Source organism: Thamnophis sirtalis, unplaced genomic scaffold (genome assembly GCF_051295495.1).
Source record: "Thamnophis sirtalis isolate CommonGarterSnake01/CBP01778 unplaced genomic scaffold, rThaSir2_p1.2 scaffold_6, whole genome shotgun sequence".
Taxonomy (NCBI): domain Eukaryota; kingdom Metazoa; phylum Chordata; class Lepidosauria; order Squamata; family Natricidae; genus Thamnophis; species Thamnophis sirtalis.
Genome location: NW_028261386.1, coordinates 20,459,126 through 20,485,758, shown reverse-complemented (window position 1 = coordinate 20,485,758; position 26,633 = coordinate 20,459,126). Strand labels below are relative to the sequence as shown.

The window sequence follows — 26,633 nt, the reverse complement described above, 5'->3', positions numbered from 1 at the left end:
AAAAAAGAACCAGTTCACACGTATCAACAATTCACTGTTGTAAGTTAGATGTTGATCTATCTTTCCAGTGTTGTATAATAAATTCCTTGGTGTGTATCCAGTATATGAACCTATGTTTCTGTGACAAGTAGCATTTGCCATACATTGATTTCGATAAACCCATTAATTTAGCTCAAAATATGCCAGTTGCAGGAAAATCGTGCAACCTAATATTTCGTGTCTCAGATTACATCTTCAACTATTGTGCCCCAGATGTGAACTAGTAATGTGTTCATGTTTACTTCTGCAGATCCTTTGGATGAAATGTCCTGTAGGAGCTCTTTGCCAGCATGGAAACAAGAACTAATCCAGTCTGAATCAAAGTGGCTTCAGGATCAAATATGGAGGAATACATATCTGCCTTCTGGTAGAAAGCAGTCATCATGTCATGATGTGTTTTGGGAACCTCTGACTCAAGCTGTTCTTTCCAATGTGCTGTATAGCATTTCAAGTCCCAGTGCACGTCACAACATGCCAGAAAGAAATGAATTTTGTGAAAGGTCCCTTTCAATGTTTTGCTCTGTGGATGCTTGCTGTCCTGTACATGGCCTGAGATGCTCTAAAAGCCCTCCAATTAACATTGAAGAGTTAGCATTCCACATTTCTGAGGTTATCATCAATAGCATGTGTGAACGAAACATTTTGCAAGAGAGTTTCAACAGAAAAGGTTTTCAGACAAGGAGATCAAGAAGAATTTTTGTCCCACCTCTGTGTTTGGCTGACTTTGATAATGTTTATCAACCTCTTGTGAAAGAAATTAACAATGTATTGTTATTGGAAATTGAAATGAGAAGCAGATGTACACACCAAGACAGGGTTGGCGATAGCTTCTCTCAACAGCATTTGATTTCTTCACCACGGTTAAGTAGAGCTTCTAGGGGTGATTGTAGAGGCGCCAGTGATGTCAGAAGGATGTCCTGTCTCTCCACAATGGATCAACTAGCCCTTAAAAACAGGAGGCTAAACAATGTTGCTTCTAATTTGGACACTTTCATCCGTAGCCTGAAAACCAGTGAGTCAAAAAATATTGTCAACAAAGTTCTGCACATCATTTTAGATTCGTTATGGCCCGACCAGTCCCAGAATGATTTTGGCGGGTCCTACCCAGATGCCTTCTCTCAAAATATGATGCCTTATCAAAATACGAATAGATCAACTAAAAAACAGTTACTTTATTCCTCGATGTGTCCACATGCTTGCAAACTTAGTAATGACCTATTTAACAGCAACTTGGGTCTGTCTCCCAAGTCTGTTGTCCTCTTGGATGTTGTGAGTGAAAAGCTGATCCGGGCACTTTTGGACAAGTGCCTCTTGACCGATAATTTTTCGAGCAGTTTTGCTTTTGATGAGTTTCCAGAGAATGAACAGCTTCGTGAACTGAGGAAGTGTGACGATGAAGTCTTGCCCTATTCATATAAAGAGTTTAAAGTCCAGGACTCTGAGTCCTGCACCTCCCTTTTCACCTATGACGTTAGATACCTAGAGGAGCCATGGGTGGACGCTCAGTCAGGAGTGTCTTCCTGTGAATCAGCCCTGGATGTCTTAGCTCACACACTGGTAAAACCTGTAATGACAGAGCTTTCCTTCAATATTGAGCATCCCAGACAAATGAGAACTTCTCCAAAAAAGATGGTTGAATTCACAAAGCCATGCCCTAGGAAAGGACACAGTCAAGCATTGAATAAAAAGCATGCCCGCTATGGTAAAAATGAATTGTGTTCCTCATCACGAAGTAGAAGATCAGAATCTAGGGCAACTGGTCCAGGAAGGCGTCATATGAGAAAAAGAGACAGAAACCGGTCCGTCCTGGATGCAGCAGTCCAGCGAAGGCCAGTTGTACCCATCTGCACATTACCTGCGAAAAAACCTTGGTTTGCAAGCTGCAAAAAGAAGTACTACAGAAAAGAAGTGATGACAGTGACAGAACATGGAGATCATCATCAACTCCAGTCAGTTTTTTCTGCGATTTATTCCTCACTGTTTCTGGGGGACGTTGTTTCTCAGCTCTTGATCAAGATCTTTTCTTCACTGCGGAACAAGTACGATCGAAATTCTTGTATCGACCTTCATGAGATGAACACATTGTTTGTGCATGCACTGCTGGAAGAATTTAAGAAAGCCAGTGTTGGAGTCTTGCAGAGAGCCGAGGAGAAAGCATACTTCTCCCCTGTGGACAGTCGAACTGTCAACAGAATAACTGACTCCATTTTAAGGGAGTTTGGATTCCAGTTAGCTGCTGAGGGAGACATGGAAAAGGACATAGAGAATCTGGCTGAGAGGGCAGCTGAAATTATCCTGACAGAAATTTTGGATTACCAGTTGCCACCAGCAGTGTTTAGGAGACTACCTCAGAGTGCTTTCAGAAATCTTAAACCTGGGCCCATCATTAAAAACATTGAGCTCTGTGTCTGCTTTCCTAAAGTAAAAAGGAGTAGGCCACCTCCTCCAACATACGTTACTATATTGTCTGAGAAATATTTAGAAAGAGTAGTAAGTCGACTCTTAACTCAGCTTTTCCCACCCTCAGAGGACACTCCCTGCCACCAAGACAAAAGAGATATGTCAGACGTTGACTTTAATGAGCTCTGTTCCTATATAATCGAACACGTAATGAAGTCCATTTCAAAACACAAAATCTGGGTAGCAAAAAAGGATGATCGATGCCGATTACATTCAGAGAAAGAGATTGAGAACATGGTTGATTCAGTCTACAGTAATATGTTAAAAAAGTCTGGCTCACAACTCTCCATACAAAAGGATGTGGAATGCAGGAATACTGCTTTTATCGATTGCATGACCAGTTTCATAATTCGGGAAATCACTAACCATCACCTCCAGACTTTTCTTTCCAAAGATGAAGACTTTTTGGAAAATCCTGAGCCTGAAGCCTTGTCTGAGAATATCGTCAGGACGGTTTTGGATAGCATCAGTGAATCTTCAGTGTCTTCTACTGAGGTTTTCCCAGCTAAGTTTTTAGAAGAAATCGTTTCCAGAGTTTTATCTAAAATATTTTCTGCTTCTCTAGACGAAAAGAAAACGTCTAAAGGGCAGCCTGAAATTGAGCTTGGTAATGTGGTTAAAAGGATAGCCAGTTCGATCAACTTGCAATTTGGCAGAGCTTCGGTTAGCGGGGTGAAAACAGGAGAAGAGCAATGCCTTGGAGCCCCATTATCCGCCGTCATGGATGATGTGGTAGATTCTGTATACCACAATATGGCGAGAGAAAAACAGATGGTTTTAGGCGGTGATGTCAGCCGCATAAGAAAGAATATAATTTATGACAACGTTAAAAGATTGGTTGAAAAAGGCATCTCTGATTATCTTTTACACCCTCTGTTTTCTGGAGATTTGTCTAGAATTTCGGGTTTACCTGCACTACAGGTTAGTGATGCTGTTAGAGACAAGGAATTCCACGAGGATGAGAGCTGGCCACCATTTAGCACCTTATTATCATCGGGGTTCCTAAAAGATCTCATCACTGGTCTACTCTCAAGGATTTTCCCTTCCAAACCACCTGGAGATGCTTCATCCACTTGGAAAAAAGCGGCCATGTCCGAAGCTGACTTAAGCAAGCTCTCAACTCAATTGCTCAACGACGTTCGGCTGAAACTTCTAAAACATGAAATCAGAGTTATAAAGGACACACACCCTGCACAGTATCAATATTCTGAGGAGGATGTTCAGAACCTGACCGATTCTTTGTGCAGCAAGATCATACAGAAATCGGGCTCCCTTGAAGCTGTCCAGAGAGATGTGAAAAACAAGAGCAATGTCCTTATCGATCAACTAGCTGGCTTTCTCGTTGGAGACATCCTCCAACAGCACGTTGAAGCTTTTGTATGCAGTGAGGAGGAGGAGGCTTCTGATTGGGATCGAGCTGCTGGAGGAGACTCTATGGGAGGGTTAGACGTTTACAAAACTGCTATCAAGCCCTTGAACCTCAGGGAAGCAATCGAGAGAAAAAGTAAAAGTTCACCCACTTCTGTGCTGGGAAATGTTATTTCTGAATTGCTTTCAAAAATCTCTGATAGATTTTCAGACATCCCTCTTAGTGCCTCCGGGGAAGATGTGGGAGAGGTAGCAATGAGGTTGGCAAAAACAGTTACAAAAGAGCTCGCAAAAGCTCACATCAACTTTCAAGAGGGGCCTGACGAGACTCTTGGATCCGCTCCGCCGGAGGCAAACGTAGCAGACCAAAATCCATCTTACAAGGGTTCCATATGCAGTTCTCTGTCTAAAGAAGACATAGAAAATGTAGAGGATGCTTTGCCTTGTCCAGCAACTACTCTAGAAATGGAAGAAGCTGTAGATTACCTGCTTCATTCAGCATGCCCATCAAATGTCTTAGAAGGAAAGTGCCTCATCCAGGAAAACCTGATGGAAGAACAAGGTGGCCCTCAGGAGGAGCCTTCAGCTTCGCCTTATATCACTGTGCTCTCTTATCCAGTGTTGGACGCTATCATCGATAGGTTATTTGCCTACATTTTCCCATTAGCTTTTAGTACTAGTGCAGTGTCCGATAAAGGAGAAGGTCTACGTGGATCTGAATTGCAAGACAGACTTGCCCAGTTTAAGATGGACATCAGGGCAATGATTTTGAAACAGGCCATCTGGATCAGCACTTACGGCAGTGAAAAAGAAACTGTTATTTCAGAAAAAGCAATTGAGAACATGGTGGAATCCGTGTATTGCGATGTCCTACATGAGGTTCTGCTCCAGCAGCCTGTCTCAGAAGACAGAGAAAGCTTAAATAATCTGTATGTCACGCAGATAGCTTGTTTCATTGTTAATGAAATGTTTAAGCATCATCTTCAGTCTTTAACATCAGAATACGCCCCACCTTATGTAAACCACGACGATAGGATCATTCCAGACTCTGGAATAACTGTATTTCCTTGCATGGTCTTAGAAAAGATGCTTAACCAGCTCTTGGAGAAATTATTCCCCAATCCAGAGAACATTGCTGACTATGCTGGAAAATCCGATGACTTTTCTGAAACAGATTTCACCGAGATGGCTGCAAACTTGAAAAGCTGTGTTGTTACAGAGATTTTAGCCCATGAAGTCAAGCTAGAAAATGTCTCGGAGCGAATCCCAGACATGGATCGAGAGACTGAAGAAGACATTGCTAATTCAGTGTATAATGACATTTTGCAAAAGTATCAATCTCAAGGCGAACTTCAAAATACTCTCATGGCTCAGGGCAACGGCACTGTGCCTGAAATTGCCAAATTACTCATAAGAGAAATTTTAAACTTCCACTTCCACCCATTTTTAAGTAGCAACGATTCTTCTGAGTGTTCTAAGTGGCAAAAGGGAAGGCAGCATGTTTCCAAGCGCATCTATTCCGCCCAGTTTTTAGAGGACGTGGTGGTTGCTTTCTTTTGCAAATTCTTATCTTCCCCTAATATTTTGGCATATTCCAAGGACACTAATTTATCAGAGAATGAGATGAGAAATCTAGTTATTGAACTTGTAAACGGTTTGGTCATTGAATTTAAAATGTCAGAAGTTAAAGTCATGCAAACCTCAGGGGAGAATATCTGCCTCCCACCAGTAGGTGCTGAAAAAGTGATTGAAATAAGTAATTCTATTTATGAAAAATTACTGCAACAATTTGGGTCAGAGTTTGAGATTTTTAAAGCTTTTCAAGCAAACAGCTGCCTGTTAGCAGAAAAACTGGCTCCCGTCATAATAAGAGATATTTCCCGTTTCCAGTTGTTGCCTTTGTTTACTGGCGACACTTCTCCATATTTGTTTTCATTTGTGGAAGCGGAAACCATTGTTGACAGAGTTGAAACTCTCCTCCCAGAACCGCCATCCGCTGGTTCGGTATTTGGAGATATATTTGTCAAGATATTACATCGAGTATTTCCTTCTTGGCTCCCTGATAGTAGATCGGCTTCTCCTGATCCAACAGTGATTGAAGAACGGAAGAGAAGTCATGCTATGAGCCATTTGAAGGAAGAACCATGTTCTGATGCCAGCAAAACGATTGAAGACATAGTACAAAATATTTGCAAAACAGTCTATGCGAAGTCTGGCTCTCTGAACAGAAAACAGGAAAGCACAGCTGAAACAGGATTTCTCAGTAAAACAAAACAAGGTTATCAAACAAGACCCCAGTTAATGCAGTTTGAGAATGCAGGCGATACTTACTCAGCCTCCTTCTTGAAGGACATCTTTAGTGGATTAATTAGCAAATTGCTCACATCTACAGCCAGTGTTTGTATGGTAGGGAAACAAGGGGCTGAGGCTGAACCTTCAGTTAAATATTTAATTGAATCCATCTTAAAGGAGTTTGCAAAATCCCCAGTAAAAGTGATACAAATACCTGAAGGTGGGCAAACTTTCCCGGATGTGGAAAAAGCAGAGATTGCTAAAATTATCCATGCTGCTTTATGTAGCATTTTGCAAGATCAGAGATCTGGAGTCCCAATCTGCATGAACAAGGAAAATGGTCAGACACTCGCAGAAAAATTGGCTGGTGCAGTAAAGAAAGAAATTTTAGGCTACCAGATTCAGGAAGTACAATCAAAGATGTTCCAGGATCCAGCCTCTAAACCTTTTGAATTTGGAGAAATGGCTAAAAATGTGTTCACAGAGGTGAAGAAAATCAGTACTCCATCCCAGATGGACACACCATGTCCATTTCTCGTCTCTCAGAGATTTATTTATGATGTCCTTGCTTTCCTCTTATCTAAAATCCTCCCTCTTCCTACAACCCTCTCTCCGTCTATCGATACAGAAGAGCGTTGTGCAGAGTTTGATTTTATTCACATGAAACTCCTGAGCAAAGTGATGGCTGAAATCTCAAAAAACAAAAATGCAGAGGTTAAGTATCTTGACCGTGTGCCGCCCAACCGTGTGGTCAGTCAAACTGTAGCCAACTCAATCTATAACAATCTTTTGCCAGAATTTGGAAGCACTTCCGATGTTCAAAAGTGTATCAGAACTGGCTGTACAATTCTTCTGGAGAGGATTGTGGACATTGTGATCAAAGAGATTTCTGGGAATCAAATGCAGATGTACTTTTCAGAAGAGTTAAACCGACAGCAAGAAGCCATTGAAGCTGAGAAAGCTCTTGAGGATCAATATGGAGCCGAGTCAGAGCCATCAGAGGCCCAGACACAGTTGCGATCCCACCTGAAAGGTTTATCCTCTCTAATCTTAGAGGAGATAGCTGTTAAACTTCTCACAAAAATATTCAGTTCTCTTCCTCTGGATGAGGAGGATAGAAGCAATGTTGCATCTATGAAGGAAGTTGCAAGAAAGATCATTAATTCCTTGCAGAATCTCCTCTCAAATGGCGAACTTAAAGTGTGGCAGCATGATGACTCAAGAAACTTAGCCTCAGAAGATAGCCGAACAGTTGGAGAAGTGGTTGACTCCGTTTACTCGGATATCCTAAAACACTCCAGCTCTGAAACGTCTCTGTATGAAGACTTAACTAACAGCAAGGAAGACTTTGCTAACCGAGTTGCCTGCTTCATGGTGAGTGAGATTTCTAAACATGACTTCCAGCCGGTCGTCGACTCCGAGAAAGAGATACCCAGCCCCAGTCTGATAAAGCTGGAATCTGAAAAAATTCTCAAAAAAATTATTTCCGATATGGAAGCAGGGAAAAAACTAAATCCCATCCCAGATACTCCCACTCTTTTTGTCTCTGTTGTTTTCCTGGAAGAGATCGTAAGCCGCTTCTTGATAAGAATGCTAAAGACACAATATGACTTGGGAATTCATAGAAAGAAAAGGTTATCCAAAACAGATATAAAGGAAATTACTGCCCAGCTAAAAACATCGGTGGAAAAAGAGATATCAAAGAGCAAGATCAATCTTGTAGCTTCAGATCATCAGGCAGTACTGAATCCACAGCATGAAGAGGCAGTTAACCAAGTTGTCCATACTGTCATCAGCAATGTCCTGGAGAAATCAGGGTCTCAGAAAGAACTGTATGAGGACATGACAACCGACCAGGCGATATTCCCAGAGCAAGTAGCCAGTATCATTATCAATGAGATCTCCAGCAACAACTCAGAAAAACCTGTGCGCGATAATTCAGAAAACGAAACCTACAGTGCCCTGGAATTGGACCGCATTGTAAGCAAAGTCCTTGCTAAAGTTAACTCCCACATGGAACTGGAGGAAGATGAGTCTCTATTAGAGCTCTCTGGCCTGTCAGAATGTCGAGATGAATCCGCACCAGCTAACCCCTCGCAGACAGATGACATGCCAGTGAAAATTGTCCCTTATCTTGGTAAAAGGCCCCTGAAAGTTGACCCAGACATAGTTGGAGACCATTTGGCAGTGCTGTCCATAAAAACAGAACCCCTGGAGAAACTGAAAAAGACATGCTTATCAAAGATGGGTTTCAGTTTGGAAGAATTAAGAAGAGCCTCTGCATCAGGCAAAAGTCTCTCCCATGGCCTGGGGGCTGCAAGTGTTCCTGAAGCCAATAAAAAGAAGGAAAGACGCCCATCTTTGGATATGACTGGGCGCCTTGCGGTGAAACCAAAGGAGGTAGGTGAGACTGCCTGCATGAACTGAAGTGGCTTCTGTTGAATGCTTTTTATCTTTGTCCTTTTCAGTATGTTATCTGACCTTACTAGGTAGATACTATTTGGTTCCAAATATTCCCTCATGACTGTGGACTGTGGAAAGGAATTCCCTCATGACTGTGGACTGTGCCCATATAATTTCCTTTGTGATACAGGTAGCCTTCAACTTATGACCAGGGCTTAGTAACTGTTCAAAATTGTGACTGAACAATGAGTGGATCAGCTTGCCTCCAGAAGTTGTGGGTGCTCCTTCATGGGAGGTTTTTAAGGAGAAATTGGATTGGGCAGCTATTTGTCCTGAATGATATAGGGTTCCTGCTAGAGCAGGGGGCTTACCTCCAAAGCCTCTGCCAACCCTGTTATTCTATATTCTAATATGTGTGGACTTCAACTCCTTAGGAGTTTTAAAGGTGAATTAAAATACCATACAGGTGGTCCTCAACTTATGACCAGAGTGGAGCCTGCCCATCATAAGCCATGGTGGTGCAGTGGTTAGAATGCAGCATTGCAGGCTACCTCTGCCCACTGCCAGCAGATTGATGCTTACCATCTCCAGGTTGACTCAGCCTTCCATCCTTCCGGGATGGTAAAATGAGGACCCAGATTGTTGTGGGTAATATGCTAACTCTGTAAACTGCTTAGAAAGGGCTGTAAAGCACTATGAAAAGCACCATGAAGCGGTATACAAGTCTAAGTGCTATTGCTATTTATTTATTAAATTTTTATCCTACCCATCTCCCCTATAAGGCGACTCTGGGTGGCTTATAATTATAAAAACAAGCAAATAGAAAAATAATTCAAATATTAAAACTATACCAATTAAAATGTTAAAACTATAAAAAAATGATCTTAAATTGTGACAATTGCAAAATGGGTCACCATGTGACCATACCAGTGGTGGGTTTCAAAATTTTTTGGAACCTCTTCTGTAGGTGTGGCCTGCTTTCCGGGTCCACTGGTGGAACCTCTTCTAACCGGTTCGGTAGATTTGACAAACCGGTTCTACCGAATAGGTGCGAACTGGTAGGAACCCACCTCTGGACCATACCCATTTTTACAACCTGTTTTGAGGTGGCCATTAAGCAAATATGGATGTTCTACCGATTCTGCCATCTGTTACAATATTAGACAACACAGTTATCGACAGTAGAGACCTTCAGGTTTCCATGTTCTATAATCTCCCAGGATTTGAAATGGACATCTAACGTGAGAACCATCGTTAAAAAGGCACAACAAAGAATATTCTTCCTATGTCAGCTCAGGAAGCTCAGAGTGTCCAAAAAGCTGCTGATACAGTTCTACAGAGAAATGATTGAGTCTGTCATTTGTACTTCTACAACTGCCTGGTTTGGTACAGCAACCAAACAGGACAGATACAGACTTCATCAAATAGTTAGGACTGCAGAAAAAACAACAATTGCAACCAGCCTGCCTTCCATACTGCATGAGACAGAAAGAGGGCTGAGAAAATATCTACAGACCCCCTCATATCCTGGACACAAATTGTTTCAACACCTCCCTACAAGATGCCGATATAGGGTATTGCATGCCAAAACAACTAGATGTAGAGACAGTTCCCCCCCTCCCCTCATGCTATCATTCCGCTAAACACCTACCGTATTTTTTGGAGTATAAGACGCTCCGAAGTATAAGACACATCTAGCTTTTGGAGAAGAAAACAAGGGGAAAATATCTGCCTCTGCCTCCCAGTAATTTGCCTCCTTGCAACAAACAGCAAACAGTACAGACAATATACACTGTTTGTAGTGTTACATTTCAGACTATACTAAGTACTTATAGCAATAGCAGTAGACTTATATACCACTTCATAGGGCTTTCAGCCCTCTCTAAGCAGTTTACAGAGAGTCAGCATATTGCCCCCAACAATCTGGGTCCTCATTTTACCCACCTCGGAAGGATGGAAGGCTGAGTCAACCCTGAGCCGGTGAGATTTGAACCGCTGAACTGCTGATCTAGCAGTAGCCTGCAGTGCTGCATTTAACCACTGCGCCACCTTGGCTCTTGTACAGATGCTGTTAAAATTGATGTGCTTTCTGGAAGTATAGTTATTCGCTGTTATTTAAAAGAAGATATAATAGGACTGGGCCTTTTCAGATCAAGCATTTATTTTAAAAAAGCTTCTTCATTTTGTTAAGCTGTCTAGAACAATAATAAAGCAGTCTTTAAAAAATAAGTCTAATCATTTGAACATTCTATAGTAGCAATGGCGAACCTTTTTTGGCTCGCGTGCCATAAGGGGGGGGGAGCGCAGGAGGGTCGTGCGGGGGCATGCCGCACCCATAATGCAATGTGCGATCCCCCCAGTGCACATGCGTGCATGAGAGGCACTCCCCCCCCCTTTTCCATGCTTTTTTCAGCCTCCTCAGGCTCCAGAGGCTTAATAGGAGCCTGGGGAGGGCGAAAACAGCCTCCTACGCTTCCCCGGAGGCCCTCCGGAGGCTTCAGGGATCGTCAGGAGGCTTCCCTGAAGCCTCCAAAGGGCAAAAAACATCCCTACCACCAAACTGAAAGTCACTTCCGGTTTGCTCGTAGGGTCGGTTTAAGCCCTCCGGAGGCTTCTGGGATCTTCAGGAGGCTTCCCTGAAGCCTCTGGAGGACTGAAAAGGACCCTCCGAGCAAACAGGAAGTGACTTCTGGTTTGCTCGTAGGGTGGTTTTTAATCCTCCGGAGGCTTCAGGGAAGCCTCCTGAAGGTCCCTGAAGCCTCCAGAGGGCTTAAACCGACCCTCCGAGTAAACCAGAAGTCCGTTTCCGAACTTCCGGTTTGCCCATAGGGCCGTTTCTTTGCACTCCGGAGGCTTCAGGGAAGCTCCTGAAGCCTCTAGAGGGCCTCCAGGAGGCAGGGGAGGCTCTTTTTGCCCTCCCCAGGGTCCTATAAAGCCCCTGGAGCCTGGGGAGGGCAAAAATGTCTTTTAAAAAGGCTGAATTCAGCTGGCCAGCACATGCATGCGTCTCGTGTGCCCTGACAAATGGCTCCGCATGCCACCTGTGGCACACCTGCCATAGGTTCGCCATCCCGGTTCTATAGGCATTTATAATTACAGTGGGGCAAAAAAGTATTTAGTCAGCCATCAATTGTGCAAGTTCTCCCACTTAAAAAGATGAGAGAGGCCTGTAATTGACATCATAGGTAGACCTCAACTATGAGAGACAAAATGTGAAAACAAATCCAGACAATCACATTGTCTAATTTGGAAAGAATTTATTTGCAAATTATGGTGGAAAATAAGTATTTGGTCACCTACAAACAAGCAAGATTTCTGGCTCGCACAGACCTGTAACTTCTTGTTTAAGAGGCTCCTCTGTCCTCCACTCATTACCTGTATTAATGGCACCTGTTTGAACTTGTTAGCAGTATAAAAGACACCTGTCCACAACCTCAAAAGTTACACTCCAAACTCCACTATGGTGAGGACCAAAGAGCTGTCAAAGGATGCCAGAAACAAAATTGTAGACCTGCACCAGGCTGGGAAGACTGAATCTGCACTAGGCAAGCAGCTTGGTGTGAAGAAATCAACTGTGGGAGCAATAATTAGAAAATGGAAGACATACAAGACCACTGATAATCTCCCCCGATCTGGGGCTCCACGCAAGATCTCACTCCGTGGGGTCAAAATAATCACAAGAATGGTGAGCAAAAATCCCAGAACCACACGGGGGGACCTAGTGAATGACCTGCAGAGAGCTGGGACCAACGTAACAAAGGCTACCATCAGTAACACACTACGCCGCCAGGAACTCAGATCCTGCAGTGCCAGACGTGTCCCCCTGCTTAAGCCAGTACATTTCCGGGCCCATCTGAAGTTTGCTAGAGAGCATTTGGATGATCCAGAAGAGGATTGGGAGAATGTCATATGGTCAGATGAAACCAAAGTAGAACTGTTTGTTAGAAACACAACTCGTCGTGTTTGGAGGAGAGAGAATGCTGAGTTGCATCCAAAGAACACCATACCTACTGTGAAGCACGGGGGTGGCAACATCATGCTTTAGGGCTGTTTCTCTGCAAAGGGACCAGGACGACTGATCCATGTACAGGAAAGAATGAATGGGGCCATGTATCGTGAGATTTTGAGTGCAAACCTCCTTCCATCAGCAAGGGCATTGAAGATGAAACGTGGCTGGGTCTTTCAGCAGGACAATGATCCCAAACATACCACCCAGGCAACGAAGGAGTGGCTTCGTAAGAAGCATTTCAAGGTCCTGGAGTGGCCTAGCCGGTCTCCAGATCTCAACTCCCACCTCTTTGGAGGGAGTTGAAAGTCCGTGTTGCCAGTGACAGCCCCAAAACATCACTGCTCTAGAGGAGATCTGCATGGAGGAATGGGCCAACATACCAGCAACAGTGTGTGCCAACCTTGTGAAGACTTACAGACAACGTTTGACCTCTGTCATTGCCAACAAAGGATATATAACAAAGTATTGAGATGAACTTTTGATAGTGACCAAATACTTATTTTCCACCATAATTTGCAAATAAATTCTTTCAAATCAGACAATGTGATTGTCTGGATTTGTTTTCTCATTGGTTGTTTCCTCATTTTGTCTCTCATAGTTGAGGTCTACCTATGATGTCAATTACAGGCCTCTCTCATCTTTTTAAGTGGGAGAACTTTCACAATTGGTGGCTGACTAAATACTTTTTTGCCCCACTGTATTGACTTACCTCCTTGCAGCAAACAGCCTGATTAGCACAAGAAAAAAGAATTCTGCCTCTGCCTCCCAGCAATCTGCCTCTGCCTCCCAGCAATTTGCAAGTTTCACTTTCAATTTCTCCCAATTATCAGCTGTTTCAGGCTGCAAGGATTGCTATAGCCTATTACAGCCTCCACAAGCCCCCCCCCCTTGCTGCAAGGAGGTAAATTGCTGGGAGGAAGAGGCGAAAACGTAGGGCCAGTGGGTGGGTGGGAGTACATTCAGTATAAGATGCACCCAAATTTTCACCATCTTTTGGGGGGCAAAGGTGCATCTTATACTCTGAAAAATACAGTAATTCCCACAGCATTGTCTTATGCCTAAGGATATTTACCCATGTGGTAGGGCTCCATTACTATCACCCTTCCATCATTCCTACTAACTTCTCCTATTATTATCTTATGATTTATCACTTTGTCATTTGAATCTTATGATTTATGACTGTATCTTATGATTTAAGATTTGTCACTTGGTTGTGGAGTGCTCAGAGCCCTGTAAAATAACTTGCCTAGCTTTAGTACAAATGCTAGGACTGCATGGTACTTTGGATTCTGTTCCAAACAAAGTACCGAAGAGAATACAAGACTGTAAATATAGTACCCCACCCACAACTCTTTAAAATAGACATTTCATGAATCCAGGAAAAAGGTGCCGCTGCTTTAAAAAGTGCCAAGTAGATGCTGTGGGCTTTACATTCCTATATATTCAAAAACAGTGCATAGCCCTAACAAACATTATTATTTAATAAATTTAAGTTGTTGCCACTGCTTTGAAGTTAAATTCAGGTGTATGGATGCCTCTTTCTTTTCTGTGTAATTTATACCTCTATCTTGACTGGGAATGCTGACATCATCTTGGCCACTCCTACCCGGTCACGTGGCTAGCAAGCCACTCCCACCCGGTCACATGGCTGGCAAGCCACTCCCACCTGGTCGCATGGCTGGCAAGCCACTCCCATCCGGTCACATGGCCGGCAAGCCACTCCCACCTGGTCGCATGGCTGGCAAGCCACTCCCATCCGGTCACATGGCCGGCAAGCCACTCCCACCTGGTCGCATGGCTGGCAAGCCACTCCCATCCGGTCACATGGCCGGCAAGCCACTCCTACCTGGTCACATGGCTGGCAAGCCACTCCCACCCAGTCACATGGCTGGCAAGCCACTTCCATCCGGTCACATGGCCGGCAAGCCACTCCCACCCGGTCACATGGCTGGCAAGCCACTCCCACCCGGTCACATGGCCGGCAAGCCACTCCCACCTGGTCGCATGGTTGGCAAGCCACTCCCACCTGGTCACATGGCTGGCAAGCCACTCCCACCCAGTCACATGGCTGGCAAGCCACTCCCACAAAGCAGGCCACCCCCACAGAGTAGGTTCCAAATTTTTTTGAAACCCACCACTGAGGAGAACCTAGAGACCATTTCAGGTAGGTGACTTGCCCAATAAAGAATATTTTAATTCTATTTTAATCTTCTAATTTAATGGATTCACTGCCCTAAATACTAACTGATTTTAAAATGGACCAGTATGCCCATGTGATGTTGGTTGGCTTCCCTTTTGGATTTCAGCCTGTCTGCAGAAATTCTTTCCAAAGCCTGATAAAGCCAGACATCACAAAAGTGGAACTGCTGAAGGATGTGGAGAGCAAGCAAGACCTTATCATTCGCCTGGTAGCCCACGACATTGACACACGGGACTACCCTCCAACCCAGATTCACGAAGAAATGACGAGTGAGAGTGACGAGGAGGAACAAGTACTGAGGGAGCACACATCTTTTTATTTTGCGGTTCCACCTTATCATCCACCACATGAAAGTACAGTGATTTCAGTAAGCGGACAGTTCAGTGAAAGGAAGCCTCACAGGATAATTTCTGTGGGCGATGCTACATGTAGATAATTCACAACTGGGGCTTTAATAAAGCACTGAGAGAATGTGTCCTATACAGGTAGTCCTCGACTTACGGCCACAATTGAACCCAATGTTTCTGTTACTAAGTGAGGCATTTCTTAAGTGAATTTTGCCCCATTTTATGATTTTTCTCTCCACAGTTTTTAAGGGATTCACTGCAGTCGTTAAGTTAGAGACCTGATTGTTAAGTGAATTGGGCTTCCTCACTGACTTGGCTTGTCAGAAGATCGCAAAAAGGGATCACATGACCCCAGGACAATGCAACCATCATAAATATGACTCAGTTGCGGAGCCCCTGACTTCTCTCCCGGCATCTAAAAATTGCTTGAAATCTCAAATCTCATATAAGATCACCAATATCTTGAAATTGTTACACAAGTAGTTGTTACTTATCAACCACATTTGGGTTCGGAATTTTGCTTGTCAGTTGTTGCCATTGTTAAGCAGGTCAATAGGTGACCTGACTCGGTTTTACAACTGTTTTTAATGACAATTGTAAACTGTTATCAAATACTTAAATTGACATCATCGCAAATTGCAGTAATGTGACCAGGCAATGCTATAACCGCTTGTACATGTGAGGGTGGTTGCCAAGGGATCAAAATACAATTGTGTAACTGTGAGGGGTGTGCAGCAGTCATAACTTTGAAAACAGGTTGTAAATAACAGGTTTTGAGCCTGTTGAAACTTTGAACGGCTGTTAAATGAGGATTACCTGTATATTGCTATGAATATCATATGCCCGACCTCTGTTCTAGAAAGATCCTATTGAGGAATCAGAACTGTTAATATAGCGGTTACAAAAAACCTCTGAGACCCTTACAGAATAGCACATTTATTGGATCATGAGCTCCTACAGACCTTTTGGTGCAATAATGTATTTTTCTCAGTCAGAAAGACTATTTTAGATATAAAGGAGACAGCCATCCAGCTGAACAAATGCCACCACATACATACACAGCGAGAAAGGAGGATTAAAAAAAAACCATTGTACCATGTTTTCTATAGAAGTGATAATTTGTGGTCAAAGTGGGCCCAGTGGTTTTGAAACCCCTCTCTTCTCCTTCTAATGCAGCACACTCTACGTGACTCGGTTGAAACAAAGCCATCCTTCTGGAGAAAGGATGGTTCCACCAGTGAAATCTTGTCAGCTGGATCCAGCATTGAAGGAGTTTGGCTCCCCAGAGTTGAGAAACATAACTCTCATCCATCCCCGTCTATGACAAACCGTTTACATGAGGTAAGGCGAAAGAAGACCTTCTCTTGTTTATCTAGGACTCAGATTGTCTTTCTCTCCATTTTTTTTTGAAGAGAAACCCACGTGTTTCATCTTTTGCTTGCCTAGTAGGAAGCAAAAAAAAAAAAAAAATTAGTTGGAAACTAATCAAGGAGAGAAGCAACTTAGAACTGAGGAGAAATTTCCTGACAGTTAGAACAATTAATCAGTTAGAACAACTTGCCTCCAGAAGTTGTGAATGCCCCAACCCTGGAAGTCTTTAAGAAGATGTTGGATAGCCATTTATCTGAAATGGTATAGGGTTTCCTGCCTAGGCAGGGGGTTGGACTAGAAGACCTCTTAAGATCCCCTCTGTTCTTCTCTTCCCTATTCCATTCCATTTCAATATGTCCCATTCAATTTCTCTTCTTTTTAAAGCATCGTTTCACGGGCACCCCCTTCCCAGGCCACTCTGACCTTGATTTGCTGGCCGGCTTCATTGTCACTGTGATCTTAAAAAGGACCCTAATGGGAATGTGAGGCCCTGATAGACTCACCTTTACTGGCATAAGTCACAAGGGCAGAGGGAAGCTAATGATTGTGCAAAAATGAGGGAAGCTGGTTTAGAGAAAAAAACAGCAACACCAACATGAAAAACTGGAAGGAAACAAAAAGAGGAGCTTAAAGTTATGGTTCCACCACAAAACCGCGGTAGACTAAATCGCGCTCGACGAAACCGCGTACCTGACGTCATCACAGCGCGACGAAAACAGCACGCTGTGAGCGGTAAAGTTAAAATTAACGCGTAAACCTAAACCTAACCCCCCCAAACCTAACCCTAACCCTAACCCTAAACCTAACCCTTAACTTAACCCTAAACCTAATCCTAAACCTAACCCTTAACCTAACGCTAAACCTAACGCTAACCCTACACCTAACCCTAACCCTTAACCTAACCCTAACCCTAACCCTAACCCTAAACCTAACCCTTACCTTTACGTGAATCGGCTTGCTTTAAAAGCGCTTTTTAAAGCGCCCTTTTTTCTCTGTGGTCGTATTTGTCGCGCTGCTGATGACGTCAGGTACGCGCTTTAATCGGGCGCGCTTTGGTGGACCGCGGTTTTGTCGTGCCACGAAAGTTATTGCTTGGAGGTAGGCTATGATGGTGAACATTTAGTCCATGCAGTCTCCAAGCGCCAAGCCTAACCATGCCCCAGAACCAGGGGTGAACTCCAGCAGGTTCCGGCAAATGCCACCTCTGGCTGGCTCCAGAGTTGGGTGGGAATGGAGATTTTGCAGTAGTTCCCATGCCACGCCCACCAAGCCATACCACACCCACCAAGCCATACCACACTCACCAAGCCATACCACACCCACCAAGCCATACCACACCACAGAACCGGTAATAAAAATAAATACATTTCACCAATGCCCAGAACTAATTAACCCATTCTGTAGAGATTCTCCGTCATCCAGGTCATGGTCGTCCCAAAGGTACTTTTTCAGGAGGTGACTGGACTTCCCTGTTTTTTTTCCTTTTGAAGACGTTTCACTTCTCATCCAAGAAGCTTCTTCAGTTCTGAAAGAAAAAAACAAGAAAATACAATTGCTTCCTGAAAAAAAAAAAAGCACCTGTGGGACAATTAACACATCGAACCTAGTTGTGGGAGAAATGGCCTCTTATGTTTAAAAGTTTAAAAAAATGATTCTGCTTTCCAAATGAAACACTGGCTGGAGTGTTGGGAACCCTGAGGTCCTACCTGTAATGTTCTTTTTTTTCTTTCCCTAGGCTGTCGCCGCTTCCCGTGCTTCTCCTGTTACTGAAACAGCCCCGCTCCTCCCTTCTGTGTCCTTCCAGTCTAGTGTGCAATCTTCCGAGGCTACCAAGAGGTAAGGATCTGGGGGCTGGTTAGGCCTACAAAGTGATTCAGAAGACGGTGTTACTTTCCTAACACAGTCTTTAAACTTAAAGTAAGTCCTTTACAGCAGGGGCCTCCAACCTTGGCCACTTTAAGCCTGGCAGACTTCAACTCCCAGAATTCCCCAGCCAGCTTTGTGGACACTGTAGGAGAGAGCCTCTGCTTTAGAGGAAGTCCTGAGTTCTAGTCTTGATAGGGGAGATAAGCAGTGGTGGGTTCCTCTCCCCGTCACTACCAGTACGCTGCGCACGGGGCTGGGCATCCTGGTCGTGCATGTGCGCTGCACCCGCATGCACACTGCACTGCTCCTGTGACACCCAGCTGTTTGTCAGAGGTTGTGCAGGCGCTGCATGCTGTGTGCATGTACGCAATTGGCCGGTTGCTTTAAAAACAATAGCAGCCCTCTCTAAGCGGTTTACAGAGTCAGCATATTGCCCCCAACAATTCGGGTCCTCATTTTACCCACCTTGGAAGGATGGAAGGCTGAGTCAACCCTGAGCCGGTGAGATTTGAACAGCCGAACTGCAGAACTGCAGTCAGCTGAAGTAGCCTGCAGTGCTGCATTTAACCACTGCGCCACTTCGGCTCCAAGTATGAAATGCAGGCGTGCAGGCGTGCGGGCCAAATGAAACACCGTACTGGTACAGTGGCTGCTGCTCCCGGCTACTACTGATACGGGCATACCAGGCCGTACCTGCCAAAACCCACCACTGGAGATAAAGGAGACAGGTTTTCTTTGCGATGATAGCCACCGTTCTGTTCACAGGCATGCACATAACACATGCTATGTTCAATATTTGAGAGGCACACGCTTATGATTTTTCCCCCATTCCCCCCAATCTACTTCAAATGTTACTATATTGAGTGCTTTAATCATTGCAGTTATAGGTAGTCCTCGACCTAAGATAATTCATTTAGTGACCGTTTGAAGTTACAACATCACTGAAAAAAGTGACTTATCGCTGTTTTTCCCCCCACACTTATCACCGTTGTAGCATCCCCACGGTCACGTGATTTTCATTCGGATGCTTGACAATGGACTCACATTTATGATGGTTGCAGTGTCCCGGAGTCACCTGATCGCTTTTTGTGACCTTCTGACAAAGCAAAGCCAATGAGGAAACCAAATTCACTTAACAATTGTGCTGCTAATTTAACAGCTGCAGTGATTCACTTAACAAATGTGGCAAGAAAAGTGGTAGAATGGTGCAAATCTGAATAACTTTCTCACTTAACAACATAAATGTTGGGCTCCATTGTGGTCGTAAGTTGAAGACCACCTGTATCTGCGTTGTGCAGACACTGAGTACTTCAATAAGCTTTAATGGGGACTTCAAATTGGCTTGCTAGAGCTTTTGAAATACATAAGGGGTGAAAGCAGAAAGACCCATACAAAGCTGCAGCTCATAATCTGGTTCTTGAAGCCTTCCACCATGTGGGAAGGAGACTGTGGTAAACCTCTATATGCAACCTAACATTTACAGAAATGGGAGGCAGAAAGATAAAATGACTGCAAAACCTTTCAGACAAATGCCTTCATAAATGGTCCACATAGAAAATAGCATTATCTTCCCTGAGGCCTTGATTTAGAAGGGAGTTTCTCCAGGCAATTGAAAATATAGTCTGGCTGAAAAGGAATAGCGACATTATTTCATTTTACTTTGCTTTTTTTCTAGTGATGATAAAGACTCATCAATTGAAAAAGGTAACTATCATAACTGATTTGATGCCATCTGAATAATGTGAGCTGTTTTCTATTATCTTTAAACTGGGATGGGGGCAGGGGTAGGTTCCTACCAGTCTGGTCCGGTTTGGCCAAATAGGTAGTAACTTCAGCGGACATGTGACCATACTGTCCGCACCGCCATCTTGTTTTTGGCTTCTGTAAATGCACAAAAGCAAAATTTTCACTAATTCGCATGCGCGCATAGCATGCGCCAAGCACAAGTGAGCGTGAAGCACATCCCTGAGCGAACCAACAGTAAAAATATCCAGAACTCACCTCTGGGTGGGGCAATGTGTTGTCTCAAAGTTACATATTTTTTTGTGGTGTTATAGACTCTTCCAGCTGTGCCATGAAATTTGAGCAATACAGCTTTCCCCATGTACTGAGATGAAAAGCAACTCACATAAATATTAAGAAAAACATAAAACAATTGGAAATCCCCAGGCCCAATGGAGGAAAGCAGAATATCCTCAGATATTTCATAACCCTGCTCTATTTGTATCATCATCTGCTTCCCCTGTCACCTCCAAAATTCTAAGTATGTCTATCCCAGCTACTAAAATTTTGCTCATCTTTGCCTTAGTTGCAAAGTTCATATGAGTACTTCCTTGCTAAAAGAGCCTTCAGGAACGTGAGGACTACAAGCTCCATGCTTTGTGAGGGGAGGAGCATAGAACTGTCCCCTCCCTGCCAAAACAATAGGGCAGACTATTACTCCTTAAAAACAGTGGACTTAAATGCTAACAGGGACCCCCTTGTAATTTTGTTCCAGCTGTTGTTGGCATGCATCTTACCCGGGATACAGAAGAGACAGCTGCCATTGAGGTGAAGTGTTAATATTCATAAAAGTATTCTTGCCTTTAGAGATGGGGAGCCTTTTTTACTTTTTTCTTTCGGGAAAAAATCCTCTGGTTTTAGAACTTTGTAAAAGTGGAGCTTGGTAAAAGCATTAGAAGGTACGTATGTGCTTCTAGCTCCATATCTGGCACTGAGTAAAAACCAGGAGTTCAGTATCACTTTTTCTGACTAAAACTTTAGTAAAAGTCATAAGCTTTCATAAGGGGCATGGTGGCTCATATGGTTAGGACATTGGATTGGAGGTTATCAAGGCCACATTTGAGACCTGTGTGCTGCTGGGGGTGGGAGGGGAGGTGTCAGGCCTGCCCAGCTAGGTCCCTAGGAAAGAAAGACCCTTGACTCCATTTGATTGAAATGATAGGTTCTTTTATTAAGGATTACTGGTTGCGGCAAAAATAAAGCTAGAATTAAAATTCCCACGCCAAGTGTTATAAATTTTCCCCTTCTCCCTGGCCCTCCCCCCTTGCCCGGTGTGTCTTCATCCAATGGCATACAACATGGGTGTTTTGGGAACCGCTCGGATGTTTGGTGCCATTTGGTGCAGTTTGCATTCCTTTCCCGAGCTCCGCGGTCTTGAAGATTGGAACAGACCGGCTCTCACACCTCTAGCTTCTGTCAAGCTTGTCACTTGCCCCCTGCTCATCTCTACTCTCTACATGCCAATTGCTTGCTTCCCCTTCTCCCCATTCCCAACAATTTATGATCTGGTTGCCAGCAAAGAGCAAAGTGCAAAGCGCAAAGCTGAAGATGGCAGATCTGACAGGCAAGGTGAGCTCTTCACTTCAACTCCTGCCGGGGACATGAAAGGATCCCCCAACTGGGTGCGCCCCCCTCTGGGCAACGGTAATGTCGCCGGTTAATTTTTTTCAACCCGGAGCACCTCAGAAGCATCTCAGGCGTGATGAGATATGTTTTCATGAGCTACGCAAAAGCTTATGACTTTTAAGAAAAGAGAAGATGCTACCTGAGTAAATATGGCAATCCTAGAAAGGCTAGAAGGTGGAAAATCCTGGGCACTGGAAAGCCGGTTTGATGTAGTGGTTAAGGGACCAGGCTAGAAGCCAGAGGTCTTGAGTTTTACTCTTGCCTTAGTCATGAAAGCCACCTTTGGGCCAGTCACTCACCCTCTTAGCCCAACCCACCTCACAAGGTTGTTGTTGTAGGGAAAATAGGAAGAGGAAGGAGTGTTGTGTGTGTTCACCACCTTAAGTTATTTATAAAAAGAAAGGTGGGATATAAATTAGATTAGAGAGAGAGAGAAAGAGGGCGAGAGATGGGAGAGAGAGGGAGGGAGGGAGAAAGAGAGAGAGAAAGAGAGAGGGAGAGAGACATAAATAGATTATAAATACCATAGTAGTTGGGGACAAACAAAGATGCCACATGTTTCTTGGGGCAATCAATTTTTCATTAATGAGTATTATCAATTTGGGGGCTCCATTACATCAGAGGATGTAGGGGTTTTTCCAATGCTCACCCCTTATCATTTACTTGTTTTTATTAAAGCCAAAACATCCTCGAGCTTTGGATGCCTGGTATCTGTTAGCTGCTCAGCATTTGCTTCTTCTTGGTGTTTGCCTGTTTGGTTGCAAAAGATCTGCTTGTTATGCACAGTTTGCCTTGGTCACATGGATGATGTGACCAGAGGTTTTCTTTGTCAGCTGCCTTGTCCCTGTGCCTGATGATGATTTGGGCTGAGCGGGAATGATTGGGACAAGGCCTCTGTGTCTAAGGGAGGACTAGAATCCCACACCAGCACTTAAATCATCATTCTACACTGGCTCTTGATTGGCTATACTCTCCTCCTCTCAAATATTGTCTCTCATTAATCCTGCCAGTATGGTGAAGGCTGATAAAACATCTTTCCTTCTAGTCACCAAACATACTGACTCCTGAGCTGGATTCACATAATGTGCTTTGTAGGTCTATTGAAAACCTTTTGCTGGTGGGCTCAGTGTTATGCAACCCTAGCCTCTGTTGAGGTTAATAATTAAATGTTATTTAAATAACATTTAAATAAAAATAAACTTTTGTTAATGCAGCCCCTACCATGACTCTCAAAGACAGAGAAGGTAAATAACCCTCCTTGAGTAAAGCCCTCAAAATGGGTCAATTCATCAATGTGTTTTACATATTATAAGGCAGCCATCATGATGATTGAATTAAGTTCCGTGAGTTTCTGAATGATAAACTACGTACACCACTAGGATTCATGGATCAAACCTAGGCAGAAACTAGCCACCCATGGTTTAATCATTTGGGTGAACCTAGATTCTATAAAGCTACTGCCCATCTAATATTTGATTTAGGACTACCGGAAGAGGACTGCAAAAATCCAAATGACCCATATAAATGGCAGTAGTAAATTTATTTTTTGTGCTGCCATCTAATGCTAGTTCAAGGATATGCAGCTCAATTCTGATAAATTTACCGGTAGTTTCTGGAACAAGAATCTGAATAAATTTAAAATAGAAGTCACGTGTTCTTATTTTCTCATTGTATTTTTCTGCTTCTGCAGATTACCTCTGTCTATCAGGACAAAAGTGTCAAAGTCCCAGGCTCTGCTTCACAGAGTCAGTCAGGTACGTGGTGTGCTTCCCGTAACTTTTGCTTTTTTTAACTCTGGCCAAAATCAGAGAGGAATAGAGCTGGGAATAACTACTAGATGTCCTCCTGGTGCTACTTTAGTACGATTTATGGTATGTTTCGAGGTTGATTCAAAAACATTAGATTCTGGGTTCCAAATAGCTGGCAAGAGAAAGGCTACTCAGTATTGGAAAGGATCATTTTATGCTTCTGAGATACACTTTGTGTCATTGTTAATTCAGCTGAATTACACTTACTCATTTAGCAACTACCTTGTTTAGCAATAATTTGCAAATACACCAGTAATTTTAAAAAAAATCTAACTAATGCACACATTTACACCAAAGTTCCCACCTTTTTAAGCTGTTAAGAGTTGAAAGCTACTACTCTGAAGCTCTCCTTGGTGTCTAGATATACTCTAGCAGCCTTCCTTACTCTGGTACTTCCCAGATGAGTTGGATCTGAAGCCAAGGAGGTGCATATGGGTGGCATTGGGCTGGAGAAAGTTGAGCCTCAGATAATAATTCTTAATTTTTAAGAAAGCTGCTTTAAGTAAATAGTTCCATAAATCAACAGGAAGACTCTCTGAGTGATTTTTGACACTGTACAACTTCTGCTCATTATTGGTGGTCTTATCATGCTTTGCTAACAAGCATTTTATAAAACACATTGTTTTCCCCTCTGCTCCTACCATAGTTCACTTTCTCCTACCATATTTTACTTTCGTGCCTTTAATTTCTTCAACATAACTTTTTTTCTGCTTTGCATATTCCCCCCCCCCAAAAAAAATGGTTTGATGGGTAGATATGTATGCATGAATGTAATTTTTAGTACCTTAAGGCAGCTTGCAACATCTCTAATTATGGGAAATTTTAAAAAATGAAATTGAGATTTTAGGGGGTACTGAGACATCCGGTAGCCTGCTGAAATGAGATTATCACAGAACAAAGAAACTGATCAAAGAATTGCTCTTTCTTTCTGCTTTCTCAAGTGTCAGGACAGTGATCAAGTGCCCAGGCAATTAGTTCTTTTTAATAATAAACACACAAATAAATAGAGGGATTTTAAGCTTTATTATTAGCTCAAGCGAACAGATTTAAAAGCATAACAAAAAAAGCATACATACCAAGCAAGATAATACCCAAATTTCTTACAAAGCTATTAGGACCTCCTTAATAATGGCAGCAGAGATACCCCATGGGTAACCAGTTTACATAATACCTAATGCTAAATTCTGTGCAGAAGCTCTCCATAAACAACACAACCCCAAGGTTTTAAATGAAAACCCTGTCATTATGACTTCAGAGCAATAGTAATAGTACTCAGACTTATGTACCGTTTTGCATAGTGCTTTACAGTACTCTCTAAGCGGTTTACACTTTACAGCATATTGCCCCCAACAATCTGGGTCCTCATTTTACTGACCTCAGAATAATGGAAGGCTGAGTCAACCTTGAGCCGATTAGGATTGAACTCCTGGCAGTCGACAGAATTAGCCTGCAATGCTGCATTCTAACCACTGTGCCACCACAGCTCATGGCCTTGCAATGGTCAGGAGACTGCAGGACTTGACCTTTGATTGTCTGGCACATGTCGCCAGCATGAGAATTGAGAGTCTGAGAATTTCACAGTGAGAAAAGCTTTGAAACTACATGAAGATTCCTCCCCTTTTTCCTGTATTTGGTAAGTAAGAGTAAAAAACAAAAAGGTTAGTTTAGAATAAACAGTAAAACACCTAGACATTTTTTAATCTGAAGGAACACTAAACTCCTTGAATATCACAGGGGTGAAATCTACTTACCTTCGCTACTGGTTTGCAAATGTGGGTACACGCGCCACCTCTGTGCATGCACAGGACCTTCCGTGCATGCGCAGAGCATCAAAAATGGATGTGATGATGTCCAGGTGGGTAGGTGGAGCCTGCTCCTGAGCGTGATTGAAAGGTAAGTAGATCAGCGAGAGGGTGTATCCTCTGTGCCACGCAATTTAAATTAGCTAGAAATCCTGCTTTCTAGCTAATATAAATCACCTGTCACAGCTGATCGCCGGAAATAGCGGTTCGCCCGAACCAGTAGCATTTTTTACTACTGGTTAAGGAGAACCGGTCCAAACCGGTAGCATTTCACCCCTGGAATAACAATGTTTTCCCACATTGCCACTATACTTTACTAGACTCTATTTATATTAAGGCAGGGGTCTCAAACTTGGCAACTTTAAACCTGACGAACTTCAACTCCCAGAATTCCTTAGCCAGCTGGGGAATTCTGGGAGTTGAAGTCCACCAGTCTTAAAGTTGCCAAGCTTGGATACCCCTATATTAAGGCATGCAAACTTTGACAAGAGCTCTGTTTCATTCCACAGAACAAGAGGATGCAAAAGTCACTGCAAACACTAGCCTTGAGGGAAGTGCATCAACCCACCGATCTGTGTTTGAGAAAGTCTCCACTGCTCTTTCAAAAGTTTTCTCTCGAACATCAACCAGCAACCTGACCCAATCTGCAACAGTTGAAGAGAAACCCCCAGGGGATTAGGGCCCCTAATAAAAAAAAAATTCTTTATATAGTTGAAAGAATAAATATTTTCATCAGAAACAGGAACCTTTGCTCTATGCTTGTAAAGTAGGAGGCCCATCAGGCAGTTGTATTTGTAGAATAATCTACATAAGCAAAATATGGTGTCTATCCTGGATCATGTCACCAGGCATGTAGTCCACTATTTTCTCATCTTCCAATATTTTTCCATGCCACAGAAAGCCTGTAATTCATTATGATTGGAAATTTCATAATGTTCCTTTCTTCCTGAAGGGCAATTCATCAATAGTGCCCTAGAAGTTTCTCAGAGTGTGCACAGTGTGACTACTATTTTGAGACAACCCAGGAGCGAAATAGAGTACAGAGAGGTTTTGTCTTTCAAACAGTGGTCTACAAGGTACCATATTTTTCAGAGTATAAGATGCACCGGAGCATAAGACCCATCAAGATTTTTAAGAGGCAAATTTGCACTTTGCAGACCTCCCAAAAACGGCCCGTCTTTCATGAAAATGGGCTCATTTTTTCTTCAAAAAAAAAGGGCATGAATAGCCTTTAGGAGGCTTATAGAGTGCTCCTCGGGG

The 26,633-nt window shown here is 43.2% G+C and overlaps 1 protein-coding gene across 1 annotated transcript in view; it reads left to right on the top strand.

The window, feature by feature from the left end:
• The window catches only part of FSIP2 (fibrous sheath interacting protein 2), a 70,458-nt gene extending 44,358 nt beyond the window's left edge, over positions 1–26,100 (top strand). Inside the window, exons 19-26 of the mRNA XM_087718022.1 lie at positions 290–8,559; positions 14,878–15,138; positions 16,295–16,459; positions 18,225–18,325; positions 20,031–20,059; positions 20,853–20,905; positions 23,454–23,517; positions 25,883–26,100. Coding sequence (XP_087574148.1) covers positions 290–8,559; positions 14,878–15,138; positions 16,295–16,459; positions 18,225–18,325; positions 20,031–20,059; positions 20,853–20,905; positions 23,454–23,517; positions 25,883–26,052 — 9,113 coding nt within the window. The 3' untranslated portion in view covers positions 26,053–26,100. The remainder of the gene's footprint in view (positions 1–289; positions 8,560–14,877; positions 15,139–16,294; positions 16,460–18,224; positions 18,326–20,030; positions 20,060–20,852; positions 20,906–23,453; positions 23,518–25,882) is intronic.
• Positions 26,101–26,633: the final 533 nt, after the last annotated feature.